This window comes from Calonectris borealis, chromosome 1 (genome assembly GCF_964195595.1).
Source record: "Calonectris borealis chromosome 1, bCalBor7.hap1.2, whole genome shotgun sequence".
Lineage (NCBI taxonomy): Eukaryota > Metazoa > Chordata > Aves > Procellariiformes > Procellariidae > Calonectris > Calonectris borealis.
This window is the reverse complement of record NC_134312.1, coordinates 120510688-120530023: the sequence shown is the minus strand read 5'-3', so window position 1 is coordinate 120530023 and position 19336 is coordinate 120510688. Positions and strand designations below refer to the sequence as shown.

General features: G+C 38.9%; 1 protein-coding gene across 2 annotated transcripts in view; it reads left to right on the top strand.

Annotated features, from left to right (window-relative positions):
• The window catches only part of DSCAM (DS cell adhesion molecule), a 390627-nt gene that overhangs the window by 253811 nt on the left and 117480 nt on the right, over positions 1-19336 (top strand). For both annotated transcript variants that reach the window (XM_075172878.1, XM_075172887.1), the window contains exons 10-12: positions 12942-13138; positions 16175-16271; positions 17710-17838. In XM_075172878.1, coding sequence (XP_075028979.1) covers positions 12942-13138; positions 16175-16271; positions 17710-17838 — 423 coding nt within the window. The remainder of the gene's footprint in view (positions 1-12941; positions 13139-16174; positions 16272-17709; positions 17839-19336) is intronic.

Sequence of the window (19336 nt, the reverse complement as noted above, 5' to 3'; positions counted from 1 at the left end):
GGATTTAACTCCATTCACCACAACTCTTTGGGCCCGGCCATCCAGCCAGTTTTTTACCCCGTGAAGAGTACACCCATCCAAGCCATGAGCAGCCAGTTTCTCCAGGAGAATGCTGTGGGAAACGGTGTCAAAGGCTTTACTAAAGTCAAAGCAAACAACATCCACAGCCTTTCCCTCATCCACTAAGCTGGTCACCTTGTCATAGAAGGAGATCAGATTAGTCAAGCAGGACCTGCCTTTCATGAACCCATGCTGAGTGGACCTGATCACCTGGTTGTCCTGTACGTCCCATGTGATGGCACTCAAGACAATCTGCTCCATAACCTTCCCTGGCACCGAGGTCAGACTGACAGGCCTGTAGTTCCCCGCATCCTCCTTCCAGCCCTTCTTGTAGATGGGCGTCACATTTGCTAACTTCCACTCAACTGGGACCTCCCCATTTAGCCAGGACTGCTGGTAAAGGATTGAAAGTGTCTTGGTGAGCACTTCCGCCAGCTCCCTCGGTACCCTTGGGTGGATCCTATCCGGCCCCATATACTTGTGTATGTCTAAGTGGTGTAACAGGTCACTAACCATTTCCCCTTGGATTATGGGGGCTTCATTCTGCTCCCCATCCCTGTCTTCCAGCTCAGGGGGCTGGGTACCCCAGGAAAAACTGGTCTTACTATTGAAGACTGAGGCAAACAAGGCATTAAGTATCTCAGCCTTTTCCTCATCCTTTGTCACTATGTTTTACTTGTCTGTCTGTCTTGTTTTACTTTGTGTTGTTGACCTTACCCAAGCCTGTGTATACAGTGAAATGTTTGTCATGTTAGAAAAACAGAAAATGGGGAGGGAGAGGCTGAGGCATTTAGATTCAAGGTTGTTTCCTCAAATAGGTGGTGATCATTGACTATATTGCTTACTCTGAGTGTTTGCAGTCTCTTTTCTCATCTTTTGACCAGTAATTGAATGCTGAGCTAATAAACCCTTTTCAGCAATTCCTTTTGTCAAAGAATCCACCTTCTCATAAAAAATTTTGGGTCGAAAAAATTAGCTGTTCTCTGACACGAAAATGACAGTCCAAAGTCCCAACAGGAATGGTTCTGAAAAGCTTTCTACCAACTTACAAGAAACTCTAAAATGCATCATAGAAAGAGCAAGACCGCCCCAATGAAACCTGAACATAAAACCTGACCTCCCTGTGTATGTGACTAATAAGGTTGTTATAAAGTGCATAAACCCACAATATTCCATTGTAAGTGATTATTCCTTTTATAATGGAATATAATTTTTAAAAATAAAAACAAAACCCAGAATCACCAAATCAGCACTTAAACCTCCTGGATTTCTTAAAGCCAAACGTGTTGTATGAAGATAATTTAATAATTTAGGTAGCAAGTTTAGATCTAAGTAAAGATTTTGTGTGTGTGTGTGTGTGTCTGTTTTAAGGATGTGATTAAAAAAGAAACATTTGACAATCTGGTTAAAAAAAAAATCAAACAAATATTTTCATATTGCCCCTTTAACTAGCTGCTTCGTTTATCACATTCAACGTCCATTGTATACAATATGTCAAACCATGCTTAGAAGCATGACTTCCTTCTTACTTTGCTGGTGGTTACATTATCACCGCTGCCATTTTAGCCTCTGCTTTTGGGTGTTCATTCTGTATGTGGAAGAGGGAATGGGAGTTCCTATTCATTTGAAACACAATTTAAAGGAAAAAAATAAACCAAGGCCTTTGAACTCCTTATAACATTCATGCTGTGGGGAGGTACTGTGGAGGAGAGACCTGCAGCCCTGTGCTTTGTTCATGAGATAGATGGCTATAATTTACTCCTGCCTGAAACACTAGTATTTACGATGCCTTTCCTTGGCCGAGGGGTAAAAACGGTCTCCAGAGAAATAGAAACATTTTTTTAAGAGTGTATTGAAAAGAGAAATCCACAGGACAGCTGAAGGTCAAGAGAGGAAGGCGATGAGGGTTGCTTTGTCTTCTTTTCAAGGTAATGAAATAATTCTCCTTATTTGACTCCATGGAAAACATTTTTTTTTCCTCTCTTATTCACTCGTACACACGTGCATATGCAGGCGTGCAAGCACAAACACACACATACCTTGACCCCAGTTATATGGTTAAATGACAGGACACTGTCAACATCAGGAACAGTAGTGTAAAATTTGTCTTTAAAACTCCCTTTCACCTGTTCTCTGGCTAACAGATGGATAAGCATATTAGCTGCTCTGAATAAGCCAAAATAACCATAACCCTGGTTCAAATTAGGGTCTGCTTCCTCTGGCCTCAGTCATTTGAGTACTGGAGCCAAATTGTCAGCTTTTGTCTGAAAGCTTTATTAATTGTTCAGTGTAATAGTCCCAAAATACTCAGTGGAAAGGCCTAGCTTTTAGATTTGATAAAACACTGCAATGACATGACAGTAATGAATGCAAAAAAGCACAAAAAAATCCCCAAGGGGGGTCCTAATTTTAGATTTAATCAAAGTAAGTGAGAATTTTCCTTTCTGATTTTCTGCTGTAAGAGACGCTGCTTATTTATGGGTAAATGTAACTCACAGAAGTATTATATTGAATATCTTTATTTTATAAATATTGTGTTTATCTAAGCCCTCTTTGCTTTTCTTTACTAGTATTTCCCTCCTTCCATAAGACATATATTAAAAAACCTGTTAAGTACACAAGTTACCTACTAGTTTTTCCTAGACTGTGCAGCCTTTAAGATGGTTCCCTGCTCTTCTAGAAATGTTCTCCTTTTACTGACCAACTTAAGAGATCTGTTTTCCCTGCAGAAGCTGCTTGCATGCTGAGCAGCCAAAGTAGAAAATAGACCTCATAGTGGAAAATAAGAGATAGAATAGATTAGGAATCAAGTTTAAAATAGACCTCATAGTGGAAAATAAGAGATAGAATAGATTAGGAATCAAGTTTGTTGTTTTTCAGCCACAGGCAGAGTTAATATACTCCATAGATGGTCAGACCATTCCCAAACTATCCCCAGATGGTCTCTGTGACAAGGGGCAAATATTAGAACTTTGACTGGAGAAACCAAATTGATGTCCATTCAAATAAATGTCTTCAGAGCTTTTTATTAGGATCTTATTCTCCCCCAGCTGAATCTCCTTTTCTGTCTTTCCTGAGACAGTAGCATTTATTGACATCCTGAATCTCCTCAGTTAAGAGAATGTAGAATTTAAGATTAGACCCTTAGCACTGGATTCATACACACGTGTTTGACTTTAAGCTAGACTGCTAAAGGTTGGTTATAAAAGTCTAAGCAGCTTACCCTGAGCTCCTTTTATCCTCAATAAGAAGCCATTCATCATCTTTAAGTCAAGATGAATGGCCCCCTGGAAGGTCTTGTTTCTCCCCAAGGACTGCTACAGAAGAAGTCCTCATTTGACTAGCTGAAGGCTTGGATGACTAATTTTTAGCCACCTGAAGTTAGGTTGAGATGAATGCCACTGACTGGTTCTGTGAACGTGCTCTACCTCCATGCACAGGTGAATGTTTTGTGTATAAATGCAATGCAATAACGCCTTTCTGTTAGTATTAATATGCAGAATACATACATATATTTATATTGTTTGTGTTAATGTACTTGTATTGAGAATGCCTACATAAATATATAGAGAGTTGTATCTTGCTGATTTTAATACATTTGAGTTTGGTTTCAATCATCAGAGTATCAGATGCTATTGGTCTATTTGCATCTATCTAGGCAATAAAAATATAATTCACTCTATAGGCTAGACAAGACTAGTTCTACCAGAGCTCTCTCATACACCAGCAGATAGTATTTCATGGCTTTTTAGCTCAGAACTGAGCTGTTATAGACCCAAGTCACTGTGCTTAAAAGTATACTTACTTGCATGAATGAGCAGTGAATGAGAACCATTAATGTCCCAGCATGCACTGCTCACCAATACTCATTTTTGTTGTAGCCAGAGTTTCTTAGTGTGTTTCTGCTTCATTTAAACCCATCAATACCTCAATTAGTGCTTGCTTCTCTTCCCCTGGGAGGGACATTTACACATGTCACTTCACAGTCTCCAAAATCTAAAAGACCCATGGGAATTGCTGGGTCATAAAGTCTATCCTGATTAAAGCTTGTGTTTTCCAGTGACTTTCTGTCCTTTTTTTTTTTTTCTTTTAAACCTGTAAACTGTTCGGGTATTTTTAATGAAAGGGCACAAATGGAAAGTTTAAAGCATAACAACTTGCAAGAAAATGAGCACTCTCCCATGTGATTCTAGTCTCTGGTTTTTACTGATTTGCATTCAGTAAGTCACAAAAAATTAGAGCGCTGTACTTTACAATTATGATAGCAGTAACCCTCTCATTTAACATTAAAACTTGATGCCATCTTGATGGCCGACTGAATTCAATTTAAGATCAAAGCACTGGAGAAATTATCTAAAATTATATATTGCTAGTTTTAACTGTTTAACATTCCTGCTCTTTCCAGCCTGACTTTTATACAGGGTGATGAAAGACCATAATTGATTTGGAATAGAAAGTGGCCCAAGAAATTTATACTTAATGGATACATGTTTCTAATTCTAATTTTTAGGCATCCATACTTTTCGACAATGGAGGTGATGGTAACACTAACATTGTCCATTAATTTCTTGTGAAGGAAGATGGTCTTTGTCTAAGTCTTCATAAATCACAATTATATACACGCTAATGTAATTTTTTTACACATCTTTGATCACTTATTTTTGTTTTGACAATTAGCCAGGCTTTGATGAAACTGATTTTCCAGTGCCCCGTGTGGGTTACTATAGTTTGTCACAAATTTCCACAGGCTTTTACTATAACTGACTGCAGGGCACAAAGCTGTCAGCTTATCATTTTCCATTTTCTTTCTTTTGGTTATTAGGAAGTGCAGTTAGACAAAATGGGAATTGAAGCTGCATGGCAAAGTGAAAGAAAGTCACATTTATTTCAGAACCATGCCAAAGTCAAAGGAAAGACTGAGAAATATAAGCAGCTGATGGTCTCCTGTGTATCATTTGAAGACAGCAATTTGCACTGTACAAACATAAAACTAATGCAAGCAAGACCTCAGGAAGAGGAAAGAATTGCCTTTGCGATTTGAGAGAAAATACTTTTTTTATTTTATTAATGTGTCTTTTGGTTAAATTCATAGTTGTCATGCAAAATAAATCAACTTCTTTTCCTATAATGTGACCTGAAACCACTTCTGAGTGAATAAGATATGAACCCTAAATGTTCACCGCCTTTACTCTGACATATTCAATCAGATTATCAGGCGCTGGTGAAGCTGCCAAGTACTCAAGACATCGTTGTCATTCTTATTAAAGCTTACCATCAAACAAGGCCTGTTCTATCTTGGAAACACATGTTTGAATAATACTTATAATCAAAGTAACTTCATTTATATCAGTGGAATAGCTAGCTGAAATGGTATTTTAGGGTGTACAGAATCCTTATTCATTCCCACACAGTGATCTATTTCTTTTTAGAATTTTTTTCAAAGATTACCTTGTATGGATGTCCTAATATCCTAATAATGCAGTTTTTACATACCACCGAGTCTCTTGTTTTGATATGGGATTTGTAATGCAAACTGGGGTAGCTGGGAAATGGACTGGTCATGTCTGTGTTTAATTTCTCTCTATTATTTAAATATCATAATTCTCATGGACGTCACTCTTCACTAAATAGAAACATAAAGATGGAGTTTCTGCTGTGCACAGTCTCTTTTTCCACGGCAGTACTGTTTTTCATACTGTTCTGTCAGAAAATTATGTTGCTAATAGAACTGTTTATGAAGCTCTTGCCTATTTGTTGTGAATGGGTGATTTAGATCGCTTAAAGAACCACTGTCAAAGGTATTAGCAAAAGTGGTTTTAATATGATGTTATAAAAGTGCGACTTTAAAAAGTTCAATGGCAAGGCTCACTCTATTACTGTACAGCACAATCATTTGAACAATGATTCAAAACTACCAAGACAAAATCAAAGTTACCAAGGCACAAATCAAAGTTACCAAGGCACAAATTGAAGTTACCAAGTCAAAATCAAAGTTACCATACTACAAGGTTATGGACAATATTGGTCGCTTACCAAACATCTGCCGTTGGTAAAAGGTCTCTCTGCCTTGAGGAGCAACCTTGAGAGGAGTCCCAGCTCAAGGGGAGATCACCGCCATGCAGCCAGGCTGCTTAGCAGGGAGAGCTCAAAGAAGACTCACTTAGGCTGTCATATTTATGGGATAAGGTGGTTGGCTCGTAGTCAAATTACATGCAATGGGAAAGGTATGCATGAGACTCCTCGTACCCACAACTAACTTTGTTCCTTGATAAACAAGTCTTGGAAAAGCCACCCGCATCATGTGTTAATCGCGTGATGAGTGTTCCAAGCTCATATGCATCAATGCTCACTGTGTCACCCTGCTCCTTTGCGGGTTTTCAGAGCAGATTGGAACTAGAGGAGTTCACGGCCCGGCTAGGGCTCAGGCCTTTACCTCCTTCGGAGCCTGCACCAAACTACTGCTCGTTTGGTTAAGGGGTCAAGTGCATCCATCACACTACTGTTGAAAAATCCATTCACCTAACAGTTATTAATGGAAGCATACAAAAAACTACTAGCCCTCCTTTTAGGGCAGGTTGGGGGTAGAAGGTAATCTAATTTGTTTTGCTTTGTTTAAAAAATATTTTCAGGAATATATTTTCAGGAATATCAATAAATTTTCCGGATTTATTTCTTATACACTTTAGACACCTGAAACTAAAGCTGAGTAAATAATTCTGTCTGTCGTATTAATTCATCAAATTTTTATTTCTCTCATCAAATTTCTCAGGTTTACGTGTTCGAAATTATTTTTCCTAGTCTGGAACCTCAGCAGCAATTAATTTCAAAACATTTACTTTTTGAATTTGAAATTCACGCCATATTAATTAGTTATGTAATTCACCCAGTATTGTTTCTATTTGAGAGTTGCATTGCTCTCACAACAAATTCTTTACTAATTCCAAGCAATATAGTAAAATATTGCATTCAAAATTCACTTTTATGAAATATTTAAATATTTCAAATTGAATTTTTAAAATATTTATCCTAAAAGAGCATGTCTCTGAAGAAGTTCACAATAGATGAACATGAGTAGGTCACAAACATGAAGTTCATTTTCAAAATTAGTGAATATTGGTAGAAAATAGTTGTCCTTAATTATATGTCCATTATTTTTGTGAAAATAACTTGTATTCACAAAAATGGGATGCTTATTTTTGTGTTAACATATTTCTTTCACCCTTTGAAACATGCAGGTTTTTTTCCAGTCTTGGGCATCTCTTGAGGATGTGGACTAAGAGCATTATTTTCACCTGCTGGAGAGTTCACAGTTTTACCAAGAAACTGTGTGTTTAAATTGAAGTATTTGAGTAGTCTTATTGATTTAAAATTCTCTGCTAGATTCAGGACACCATTTGAATTCTGGAGAGATGCTACTTAAGTAAGCAAAAATATCATTTATCAGAAAGGGAAAACTGAAGTTAAGAGAAGGATTTTAGCAACACACTCACTGACTCCTGGAAGCCTACTAAATTTTAAAATAAATTAACAAATAGAAATCAACTAATTATAGTGTGAGAGCTAGTCTCCCTTAAATGCAAGGGAGCTTACATGGAATGGGCTTTCCTTGCGTTAGCAAAAGTGGATTGAGGAAGAGGGAATTTGTTTTTGAGGTAGAAAAATCTCATTTGTCATGGACAGAAGAGTACTCTCACTGTGGCTGACCACCATGAGAGGACATGCTGAATTTGACTTAAATGTTAAATTGGAATTTTAATTCATTTTTTCAATATATATTCATTTCAACTTTAATGCAGTTTTCTCTTATCACAACTCCTATCTTCATTCACTATGTTATTTTTACCCAAGATTGTTTAAACTGCATCAAAGGGCCATAGTCCTCTGTTCTAGAAGCTGTACAAGAAAAACAGGTGGCCTTCATCTTCCCTCATTACAGCACTAGTGTGCACATCTCTGCAACTGAGCAAGGCATTGCAGGTTCCTGAATGATCAGTGTAAATAAGAGGCTTTTGAGGGCACAGTTCATCTGGTTAGATGAACAGCACTCTGTAAGTATCTTTCTTTTCATTGAGGAAGTGTACGATGCCTAGCTTGGCATAAATGTTTGCAAGATGAATCCCACTATGGTGACAGACATTTCCCCAAACTGGCCAGTTTGAGCATGCTGCAGTGAAGGAGCCAAGTTATGTGGGAGGACACTCTGCCAGAGCAGAGATCTTCAGACCAAGAGAAGTGGAGACAAGGTGATACATGTTGATATGCCAGGAGTCACATCACTGACAGAGTCCAGGACATGTCTGTTCCCGAGCACACCCTCAAATTCTCACTGTGTTCAGTTATCTCCAGATCATTATATCATTAGATTTGCTTATCTGCTGCATCTTTTCCATCCTCTTGCTCAAGAGCAACTTGAATCTGCATTAATGTTTGGCTATGATCAGCAATCTAACTTTCAATACAGCTCAAAACACATTGTACAATGTCACATGGCATCTCCCCATCGATTGTGGTGTTGGCTGTGTTGTATTCCTCTCTTCTCACCATAGCCAAGTTGCTAGAAAAATACAATTTGGAGACTACAGATAGCAATAGTTCTTAAACATACTGAGAACTTCAGTCAGTCTTAGAATCATTTAAGGATGCTACAAGGATATTTAGTGTTTAATTACAAATTAAAAGATAGGGAGCCTTTTAACTTGCTTTCTTCCCACGTGGCTATTTCCATCTATGAGCTAAAAGAGAGAAAAAATAGTTATTCCACATCCCCCCAAATTTTTAAAATCAATGTGAATTTCAGTTTTGTAGTAATGCATGAAGGTTTATTCTAAAAGGATTCAAAAGTTTCTGTTACTTTGGTCAAGCTTCACCTAACTTACTATAGCCTCCTTATTTTGGATAATGAAACTAGTCTTTGTTAAGCTAATCAAATGTTTTCATTTTTATTTGCATTCAGTTCCTGATGAAACACTCAGAAGTAGCAGGGAAAAGAAGTCAGATTAAGTAATTTTTACTGAACCTCAGGAAAGGTCCAAGTTCAATTTTCTTCAAGGTGGGACAAAAGATTCTTGTTTTTTCTGAACCAGTTCCATGGCTCTTAAAGAGTAACCTCGACTACTGAATTTTTCACTTTGATTTTTAATGATGAAGTTGTTAATACTATAAAGCAATGAGATTACTCCTTACTGGGTTGCCACGAAGAAAGGGGAAAAGGAATAAACAAATCAGCTTTCCAAATGGAAGCCCAACTTTGAACAGAGAAAACTCCTAGATTAATGTTGCTGGCAGCAATATGCATACCTTTGAAAATGGAAATTGCCATAATCTATGAACTGTAGCTTTTATTTTGTCCAGTTTTGACCAATAGACCTTTAACAATGCCCAGCACCACATGGTATCCTTCAGAGAAAGACGTGGAGAACCCCAGAGGAGAGACAATTGGATTAATTTGTCCCATAGGGAAGCCTACTCCAAAATCCTGGAACATGACGCTATGCATTCCTTGAACACGCACAGCAACATGCCCTTCCCTTCCAAAATTCTCTTATATAAATACATATCATTATATATGTGTGTATATAATGTATATAGTGTTTGAAGAGATATAAAGGATACACACACTTAATATGGCATCTGAATCATTTTGATATATTGCTAAATGCCTTCACTTTTTTTTAAGACATCCCGAGAGAATATCTCATGCATATATAGTACAGATTTAGTTTGCTTATTTACAGTTTTCTAGATTATTTTGTCAGTAAAGAGCCAGCATATTTATCTCAGTTATTTGCATCAGTAATTTGATTAAAGATAGTTGGAGGATGAAGAAATACATTGCCTAAAATATCCTTGGGAATGTGGCTTTGTTACCAGAAATCTTTTGACATAGAGGAAGATAAAAAGAAGAGCTTATGGTTTAGGATCATTGGAGATAAATTGTGAAGAGTAAAAAATCATCTTTGGAGGAAGGGGAAATATTTAGCTGTGAGGCATTACTATGGCAATAAGGAAACCATGTGGAAGATTATGTGAGAGGAAGAGAAGGATAAGCAGGGATAAAGCTGTATCTGAGGAATAAAGTCATCTTTCTTTACATGGTTTTATGCTGCTCTTATTAAGAAAGTTTGTTGGAAAAAAATGTGAGCTTCATAAGCTAGCCTCTGTTTTTTAAAAAGCAACCAAGGTAGTCGCGGTGTTTGGTTTGGCACTGTCACCCATCAGGGGACTCTTGGTAGACAACTGTTTAGGAGACCTGAAAGTGAGGAAGGAGTCTCTGAGACACAAGCTCCTCGAGGTCCGTGGGATTTAAATCCAAATCCAAACGTCCCGTTTTCTGTGGGTGCATACTGTGTGCTCCTACCCATGAAGCAGGAGGAGGGTAGACCTGCCAGTGCAAGGCTCATCTGCTCCGAATGCTGAGCTCTCCTGCCTGGGGGCACAGGCACCCCGGGAGCTCAGGTACCTCGCGGGGAGGCACACACCACCCCTCAGCTCCCAGGTGGGCTAAGCGCATGCTCCCTCCAACACCAGAGAAATTCAAAGTAGGAGATACTGATGATAAGGAGGACTGCAGCTGTAGAGAAAATCACTTAGGTGACTTGGGAGGTTGGCATGATTTAATTAGGGATGGGAAATGAGGTTGGAGGAGGAAAATGTTGCTGTAGGGGTTAGGCAACATGTGACAATCATCTGAGGAGGTTGCAGCAGGAAGAGGAGAGGGAGAGGTGAAGGAGACTGGAGCATGTTGCATTGAGGGGAAAAGAGGGAGATGTGGAGAGGCACGGCAAATGGAGAAGAAAGGGACACGTGGAAGGCTTGGAAAACTAGGGAAGGAAGAAAGGTGGTGGCACAAGCTAATGACGGTAATGTGGACTCCTTAACAGCCTCACGTTGATTTGAATTGGGTCTCTTATTGATGAACAAAAGGCATAAAAGGATATAAAAGCCTGTCTATTTTCAATATATATATGAAATGAGGACAGGTATGTTCAAGTGCACATACCTTCACATACAGGACCCACAGGTCTGCAGCTGCGTAGGTCTAGTACCCTAGCTTCTGTGTTTGAAGCAACGAGCAGATGGCCACAAAAAGTGACTTTCTGAAAGTAACCTCCTTGTGGGTATTAGCACTTGGACAAACACCAGATAAAATTGAAGGTATTTTCATTCTCTGGAAGAGAGAATCAGACTCGTCCTAATTTTCTATTCTGATTATTCATCATTTCTTCTCTTTGAATGCTCCTCTTTGACAAAACTAATCAGTACCTAATATCCAAACAGTTAAACAAGACGTACCTCATCACTAATGCATATCAGTGCCTAAAAAGCCTCATGTCTCACACAAGACCTTTCTAAGAGTTCTGCCTGTAATTAGATCCCATTCGTAACTCTAACCCACAGCTCTACAGCCCTGTTAATTTTCAAATTGGTTTGTTTTGGTTCAGGAAGCCTTTGTACAGAAAGGGCTACATCCTGACATATTGTCATATCCACGCATCAACAACTCTGGCATGTGAAAAGGTCATGCCACCAAGCATTAACATTTCAGAATAGCAGTTATGGTAATTCATTTAAATAAGGATGTTTTTTTGCTGTTCAGTAGCAATAGATGCAATCTATGCAGGAGGAAAGAGCGGGAAGGCCTCAAATCAGGTCCCGTGCCAATGTCATCTTCTTGAAATAGAGACCCAGAGAAGTTCAGATGGAATGAGTGAGTTGTTCTGATACGAAGAGGCAAGTGTTGATGCATAAAAACAAGGAGAGGGGGGCCATTGCAGGAGGCAGCCCTGGAGTGCAAGAGCTTAGAGAAGGGACTCTTTACTGCCACCTCATATGCTTTGAAAGAAGTGGACAGATTCATTGAGAAGAGAGCAGTTCTGTGTGCTGTCCAGGGCTTTCCAGCTTCTCCCAAGCAAGTAAAGGGCCAGAACTGAAAGACAGGCTCATGGGCTTTGATTCTTCCTACTTACAAATGCCCAGATGTTACTCATTGGTGGACAAATCATATGGGAAGGAAAGGACAGGCTACTCAAGACACCAAAGAGATCATCCTGTTTCAAAAATGCCATGTTTTGAGGGATTTGCAGTAAAATGTTTTGAAGATTTTTTCTTCCTATTTCCAGAAAATTTTTATTCCAAAATGTGAAAATGCTTGGGGCTTAAGCCTATTCTTGCTAGCAAGAGAATACTTTTTTTAAGATTAAAATTTTTTAAAGTCCTGAATGATTAATGAAGTTGACAATTATGCCCAAACTGTTCTGCAAATACCTTCTGAATACAATAAAACCTCAAATCTAGCTAGGTTTATTGTCAGTTTAATTATATTTTATGTTCAGTACAGTTTAACTATGCACTCAGCACATACATGGACTGTAAGCTCTTTGGTGCAGAGCTCCTGGTTTAATTAAGCCCTCATTTTGATAGGTCATTACTGTCATACAAAATGGTAGAGCGTACCTCTGTCAGCAAATAAAACAGTAGCTCATCAGAAAGAACAAGAAATTTTTATCAGTTCTTTATTGGCCCCATATCTGAATGCTTATTACTTATAGTACCTTCATGTATCGTGAATATTTTAATTATGTTACAAGTTGTCCTGTGAGCAGGAAAACAAATGGAGCCAGGCTTCCTTTGGATTTGCATCTTCTTGTCTCTACAGCCCCGCTGTCCAGTCCCAGCTCCTGTCCACTAAGTTCCCTTTGAGGCCCATCTTCAATCTTAAGAAAATTCTCTTACACAGGAATGAAAGTAAAATAATTTCTCACTTTTTTGGCCATCTGGTCAAATATGGACAAGCTGAATGAGACCAGTGAAGGGCCAACCCTGTATCATCAGACTAGTCAGCTCACTGAAGAACGATCTTTTTTTGTTTTGTCTGTTTTCAGTCCCAGCTATGATAACTTCCTATCCAAATACCACCTTGGCAACGCAAGGTCAAAAGAAAGAGATGAGCTGCACGGCACATGGAGAGAAACCCATCATAGTCCGCTGGGAAAAAGAAGACCGAATCATTAACCCCGAAATGTCCCGTTACCTTGTTTCCACCAAGGAAGTTGGAGATGAAGTGATCTCTACTCTGCAGGTAAGAAAACAAAGTGACCCACAACTTATCTACATGTATGAGAGTGTGCTTGATTGGGTTTTGATAGGGATCCACAGCTACCTCTGCCCTACAAGGTCAGAGCTCGCTCCATCCGTGGTGCAGCCCTGGAGAGCTGGCAGCAGGAGGAGGTAGAGGAAACCTCTGCATTCCACCCCCCAAAAAAATTAGTCTCCATCTTCCCATGCTCCAGAGGCAACAAGACAGTGAGCCTGGCTCGCAGCCCCCCCATCCCTTCTGTCTCAGGAGCAATGTGGCTCATGCCTTAGACTGCCCTTCCTGGGGCGGCAGAGCTCAGTTTTGAGTACACTGCTGATAAGTGCTGAGTGCATACCTGACCCCTAGCTCTGGTGTGTGTCAGGCTTACCTTCACCAAAATTGTTAAGCTGTTTTGAGATAAAAATGCTGTCTTTTTAAAGTACTTTTTCTCCTCCCTTCGACTTTGTGGGGCTTGTGAGACCATTTTACAAAGTCATGTTAGTCATCGGATTCAAAGTGAGATGGAAGGAAAAGGCACGTGTACATACATAAGTAATATATCTACTGCTGCCAGTAGTATTTGGCACCTATTGTACACAGTAGCACAAGTCACCAAGCCACCTAGCAAACCGTCATAGTCTGCATCTTCACTTCTGCTTCTGTGACAGGCAGCTGTCTGGTGGTGTGGGAACCATGCATCTCAACTTGCCTGACAAATCAGTATGTGGGTCTCTGTTAACTCCTAAGTGACCTGGGTCAGCCTGAGGGGCTACATGAGTGGCACTGCTGTTTTAGGGACTTAAGTTTCCCCAACGTGCCATGGAAGCACAGGAAACTTCTGCTGTTCTGGTGTCACCTGCAATGGGTGATGTTGCCCTCAGTATACCAGGATACAGCTTTTTCCACTCAAATTTAACATTTACCAATATGAGCAAGTTATCAGTCCATTCCTTTACATTTTTACATGTGCCTCTATGGAATCTAAAACAATTTTTTAAAAAATCATATAGATTCTCAGTCAAAAATCTTGATTTCCCATTTTTCAGTCACATTCTTAAAAACATTTTTACCAGGCTCAAGGAAATAATTCTCTAGCTCTGTGGTGATTGTCTATATTCTAGTGTAACTCTGAAGATACATCTCTTTCTTTACTAGCCAAAATTTGTGTTGGATGATATCTAGTAAAAATCTGGGTTTGCTCTCTGTGAGGGAGCTTTGTCATTGATTTCTATGAGGAAGAATAAGTTCTATGTATGACTTTGTTCATATTAGTATATTTGTGTTCTGAATAATATTTAATTATAGGATAGACCCCTAGACCTCTCTGCCCTCATTCATCTTAATTAAGATAATGCCTGGATGCACAACAATATTTCTTTTTGGAAGGCTGGAGACCTGCTTGGAGAATTCTCTTCTGAAGCAGTTGTGTACGGTAGTGGTGTTCTACATCCATGTGTATGTTACATACAAAACCTTTGACTTCTGAGAGATAAAATGCCCCCAAAATAGAAAATGTCAGGATTAAAGTTGTCTCTGAAGCTTTTAACTCAGTGCTTTTGCTTGTGTGCATGATGATGTGATCTTCAGTTGTATACTCAGCTTTTATTTTTTCTGCAGGACCCCTGCCTCAGTCAGGCATGACTTGGATTTTCTCTGGAGTTGAATTAGGGTTGAGTAATGAAAGACACTGTGTGATGCAAGGTTGATCATTGAAACCAAACTTTTCACAGGTGGCCAATAATTGTGTGTTCTTTGTTTTCTAGGTACTTGCCTTGAGCCCTTGGGGTCTGATTTGCAGAAGTACTAAGCCCTCATAGCTGCAGCTTAACTCAATGGAAGCTGTTATGAACACATGAAATGCTATTTATTGCTAAGGACTCTGAGGGGGAAAAGAAGGCCCTAGATGTATCAAATTGGGCTCTGAAAAATTTTGTTTTCCTATCTTAAAGCTCAGCCACATGTGCAACTTAACACAGCTTGACAAGTTACCACATCTCAAATAATAACTCTCCAATATCCTTGTAGCGAGTGGGAAATTAATCCATTTATCTTAACCAGTGGTGAATGAGAGTTGTGCTCGTGTTACCTTGGCTTTGCTGAGGAATAAAGAGCACGTGGAGTTACCATGGCTCAGCTAATATGTGGCAACTTGTCAAGCAGCCACAAACATTATCATATGTCTGGTTCCTTAATTCCCCATACGAAATGGTGGTAATACTCTTCATGATGTCAGGGTTTATGAAAATAAATTCACTCATGTTTCTGAAATGGGTATTGCACAGGTGAATGCCACAGAAAAGGTTATGAGAAAATGCATAAGTCTGTCTTCAGGGCACAGTTTGAACTGTGTGCAGTAAATAAAGTGTGGAGCAGCACTCTGAACAATAAGAAGAAAATGGTATTTGGAATATCTGCTCATTTAAAAAAATCCCCTCCCTTTTGTACATTGAATGAAGCAGTGGTCCTGTAGAAAAATATCATTATGATCATGTACGTAAAGATTATTTATAAGTTTCTATGTTATTAAATAACAAATTGAAAAGAAAGACCACCCAAAATTTTATTATGAGGCACCATGCTGAATACTACAGGGTTCACCACCAGTGTTTGAACCTTTATTTCCTCCACACAGACTTCAGCCACTTGAGTTATTTTCAGAAATAACTGGAAAAATTTGGAGGCAGCAGGAGGCACCATTTTGTATGGAAAATTTCAGCCAACTGTTAAGTACTTGGCAAACTTATGAGTAACTGGAAACAAGACTCCTAATGAGAAGCTACAGGGATAGGTGGTGCTCCAACTCCTGACTACATGTGTAGAGCTGATAGCCTGCTTCCTCAGCCCAGGTGTTGTTAGTTTTGATAAGTCTCAGTATTTTGGATGCTTTACTATGCATATGTATGTCTGTGTATAACATGCAGTATCTATTTATTACTGTCAAGTACAACAGTTTGTACAATTTTTCTTGCACCATACAGAAAAGCTGTTATTTTCTCTGCATGCTGTTCAATCAATCACTTCTTTTCAAACCACCTATAGATTTTGCCAACTGTGCGTGAAGATTCTGGCTTCTTTTCCTGCCATGCCATCAATTCTTATGGGGAGGATCGTGGAATAATTCAGCTCACTGTGCAAGGTAGGAAGAGGACAACATAAGGAAAAAAACACAGCTATTGTAGTACAGTAAGTGTATGCCATCCTCAGAAATCTGTTGGGGGAGGGAGGCTCTGATTCCTAATTAAATTTATTCCTCATTGTCCAAGAAATGAGGGGCTGCATTAAGATGCTCAGTCTTTCATTTTCCAGCGTCACAGATTAAATGAAAATAAAGGATAAGCTCCAGTCTTTCTAGATCTGCACAAATTAATAAGGAGAATTTTTCTTAAATACACTAGCTGACAATCTACTAAAGATACATAAAACCATCATCTTCAGTAGGGATAGTGGATATGAGGGGGTTACTTTTTGGGGGGAGAGGGAGAGGGTTGCATTTGTTTTTAAAGAACAAATGTGCTTAAAACCCAAGTCTGAAATAAAGCAAAAATGATCTGACTTTATCTCTAGAGAAATGTTAAACCTACTGTGGATCTTTAAACAAAATATTTCAAGTTTAATCAGTCAAAATAAATTGTAATCAGTTTGCACAATGCAAACTCTAGGAACCTATGTTGCCTGGGGCTGGGGTTCCCCTCCCGCAGGGTTTCTCTCGGGCAGACAGCAGCAAGTCCTGGAGTGGCTGAGGTGATAGAGTTTGAGTTGCAGGGCACGGGCAGGACTCAGCCACCGGCCACTGCTTATTTCTGCGCGATGCTTGTTCCTGTGCTTGTATGCCTTTGAGCAGGCACACAACAAATTTCTAAGACTTGCAAATTTCTTTCTCCCCACTCTTGATTTCAAGTAACAGTACATTTCAGTGAATGCCCAAGACAGCCCTGTCGAAAAAGTCAGGTGGAGTGTGGGGACAGGTTCTCAGTTACACCACTGCTCATTTAAACTGCCATGACAATTTAAAGGGGCATTAGAATGGGTATAAATTTACATCCTTAACTCTAGAGGCAGAAAGAGGATTTAGTGTCGTTTTATACTGTTATAGAACTATTCTGTTATGAAATGGAGACTTTTAAACATACTCAAAGAGATAGAAATTTTACTCCCTTCCCCCATCAAATTTAGCACTTTTAAGTTTAGTATTCATATTTCCACTATCGCCTTTTGTGTAAAAACTGTAGAAGTATCAGTGAAACGTGGTGTTCAAGGCAAAAATCTTTTCTAGCATGAGTAGTCCAATCTGGAGTGTTTTAAGAAATGCAACTCTATGTTGCGTATAAGAAGGTTAAACGGAAGTCAGTATTCAAGATTACATCAGTGACTCTTAGTTGAGAAGTGACTTTTCCTCCCTCTGCTGAGTATTCTTCAGCAGGTGATTAACTGGCTCAGGCTACTAATGAGTGACCGCAGAAAATGCCATGAGAGCTTACCGTCAGGAAGCTATGCCAGTGCCACGCTCATTAATGTTATCTTGTTAAGAATACGGGCTTTCTTCTCACTAAAACTGCATGTGTGTGTTTACTCAGAGCCCCCCGACCCCCCTGAAATAGAAATCCGAGAGGTGAGAGCGCGCAGTATTGCCCTCAGATGGACCATGGGATTTGATGGAAACAGCCCAATCACCGGCTACGATATCGAGTGCAAGAACAAGTCGGGTAAGAAATAATCTTCCTCTGAAGTAATCCCCATTGCTAGTCATTCATCACTGAATTTGTATCGTAAAAGATAATTCATAAGTTGAAACGGCCTGATGGAAATTTTTACCATGGTTTATTTAATCTTCCACAGTAAGATTTATCTTCATTTCTTGTCTTTTTTTTTTGAAGTAAGGACGTTAAGTTTAGCAATTGCTGCTTCTCCCTCTTACCAGAGAAACCTACATGTAAGGGGAACAAATTTTGTTGTAAAACAAGCCATTCTCGATGATAGCTGGTATGATGGTTTTGCTAGCTGATTTGTCGTCCCTGTTCTTATCTTTTGTCCATTTGGATTTTTTTTCTTTTCATTTTGTATTTTTCCCTGTAGAAAAAAATACCTGCCTTTACAAATTATCTTTTCCTGTAGTGCTGATTTGTAGAAGTTACTTTCTATCGATATACGAGTACATGGCATCTTCCCTGGAAAGTTAGCAGTGAAAAAGGGTAGTTATGAGACTTTCTAGACAAAGAAAGCTGTGTGATAGTGTGCTGAAGCACCATGCAGAGTTTTCAGTAACATAACAGTCTGAAGGATAAGATCAGTGGCACATATTGGCAGGCCAATGCGAGCAGATACCTTTCTGCTAGGTCATCATGTATTCACATCAATGAACATCTAATAAGATGAATGAGGTGAATAGTTAAGAAAAAAAATGTAACCTCCTAAGTCAGGGAAGTATTCCTGTTCCTGTACGTATTAAGCCCCAAAAATATTCACTGTCTGTTGAAATCTAAAAACATTCAAGGTGCGTTGGAACTATGTTTGTGATGTAAGATCACACTTAAACTTAGGCACATTGTTAAGCACTGTCCCTAAGTCATGATTTGAGAAGGGACTAGAAAGGAAATTGCGATGGAACAATGTTTTTGTATTTTACATATGATTAAAAAGACACTGAGAAATTATATTGTACTATTTTATGTTGGAGTTTGTTACACTATTTGTAAGGGGATGTAGTCCACTAATAGGAATGCTCTATGTGTGCTTATCAGTGAAACATTCTGTTTATCAAAGCAAGTATAGTACATTTATAGTCTTCTCCCTTTAGTTCTGAGATCTAAAAAGTTACTTGTTCATAAAATTCTAAAATTTGCCAAATTTTTAAAAAATTATTCTACTGCCCATCTTTACTATTCTTCATTTGTCTACATCGCATCATGTATTTCCTTTGTACTTTACCTACTTAGGCAAAAAATGTTGTGATGCTTTCATTACTAGATAAAATATTTTCAAGAGTGTTAAATCATCAGTCACCGTTTTTGCATTGGCTTTGTAAATGAAATCGATAATGTACAGGTGAGCATGGTACCTGAAAGATTACAAGTGAAAATTCCCCACTGAGGCTGTGGTCAGGAAACAAATCAGCTTTGGAAATGTAGACTAGGCAAGGATGCCTTCAAGGGACATGTATACCTAAAAGTTTCTGGGCTTTGTTCTGAAAGGATTCTTTTCCTT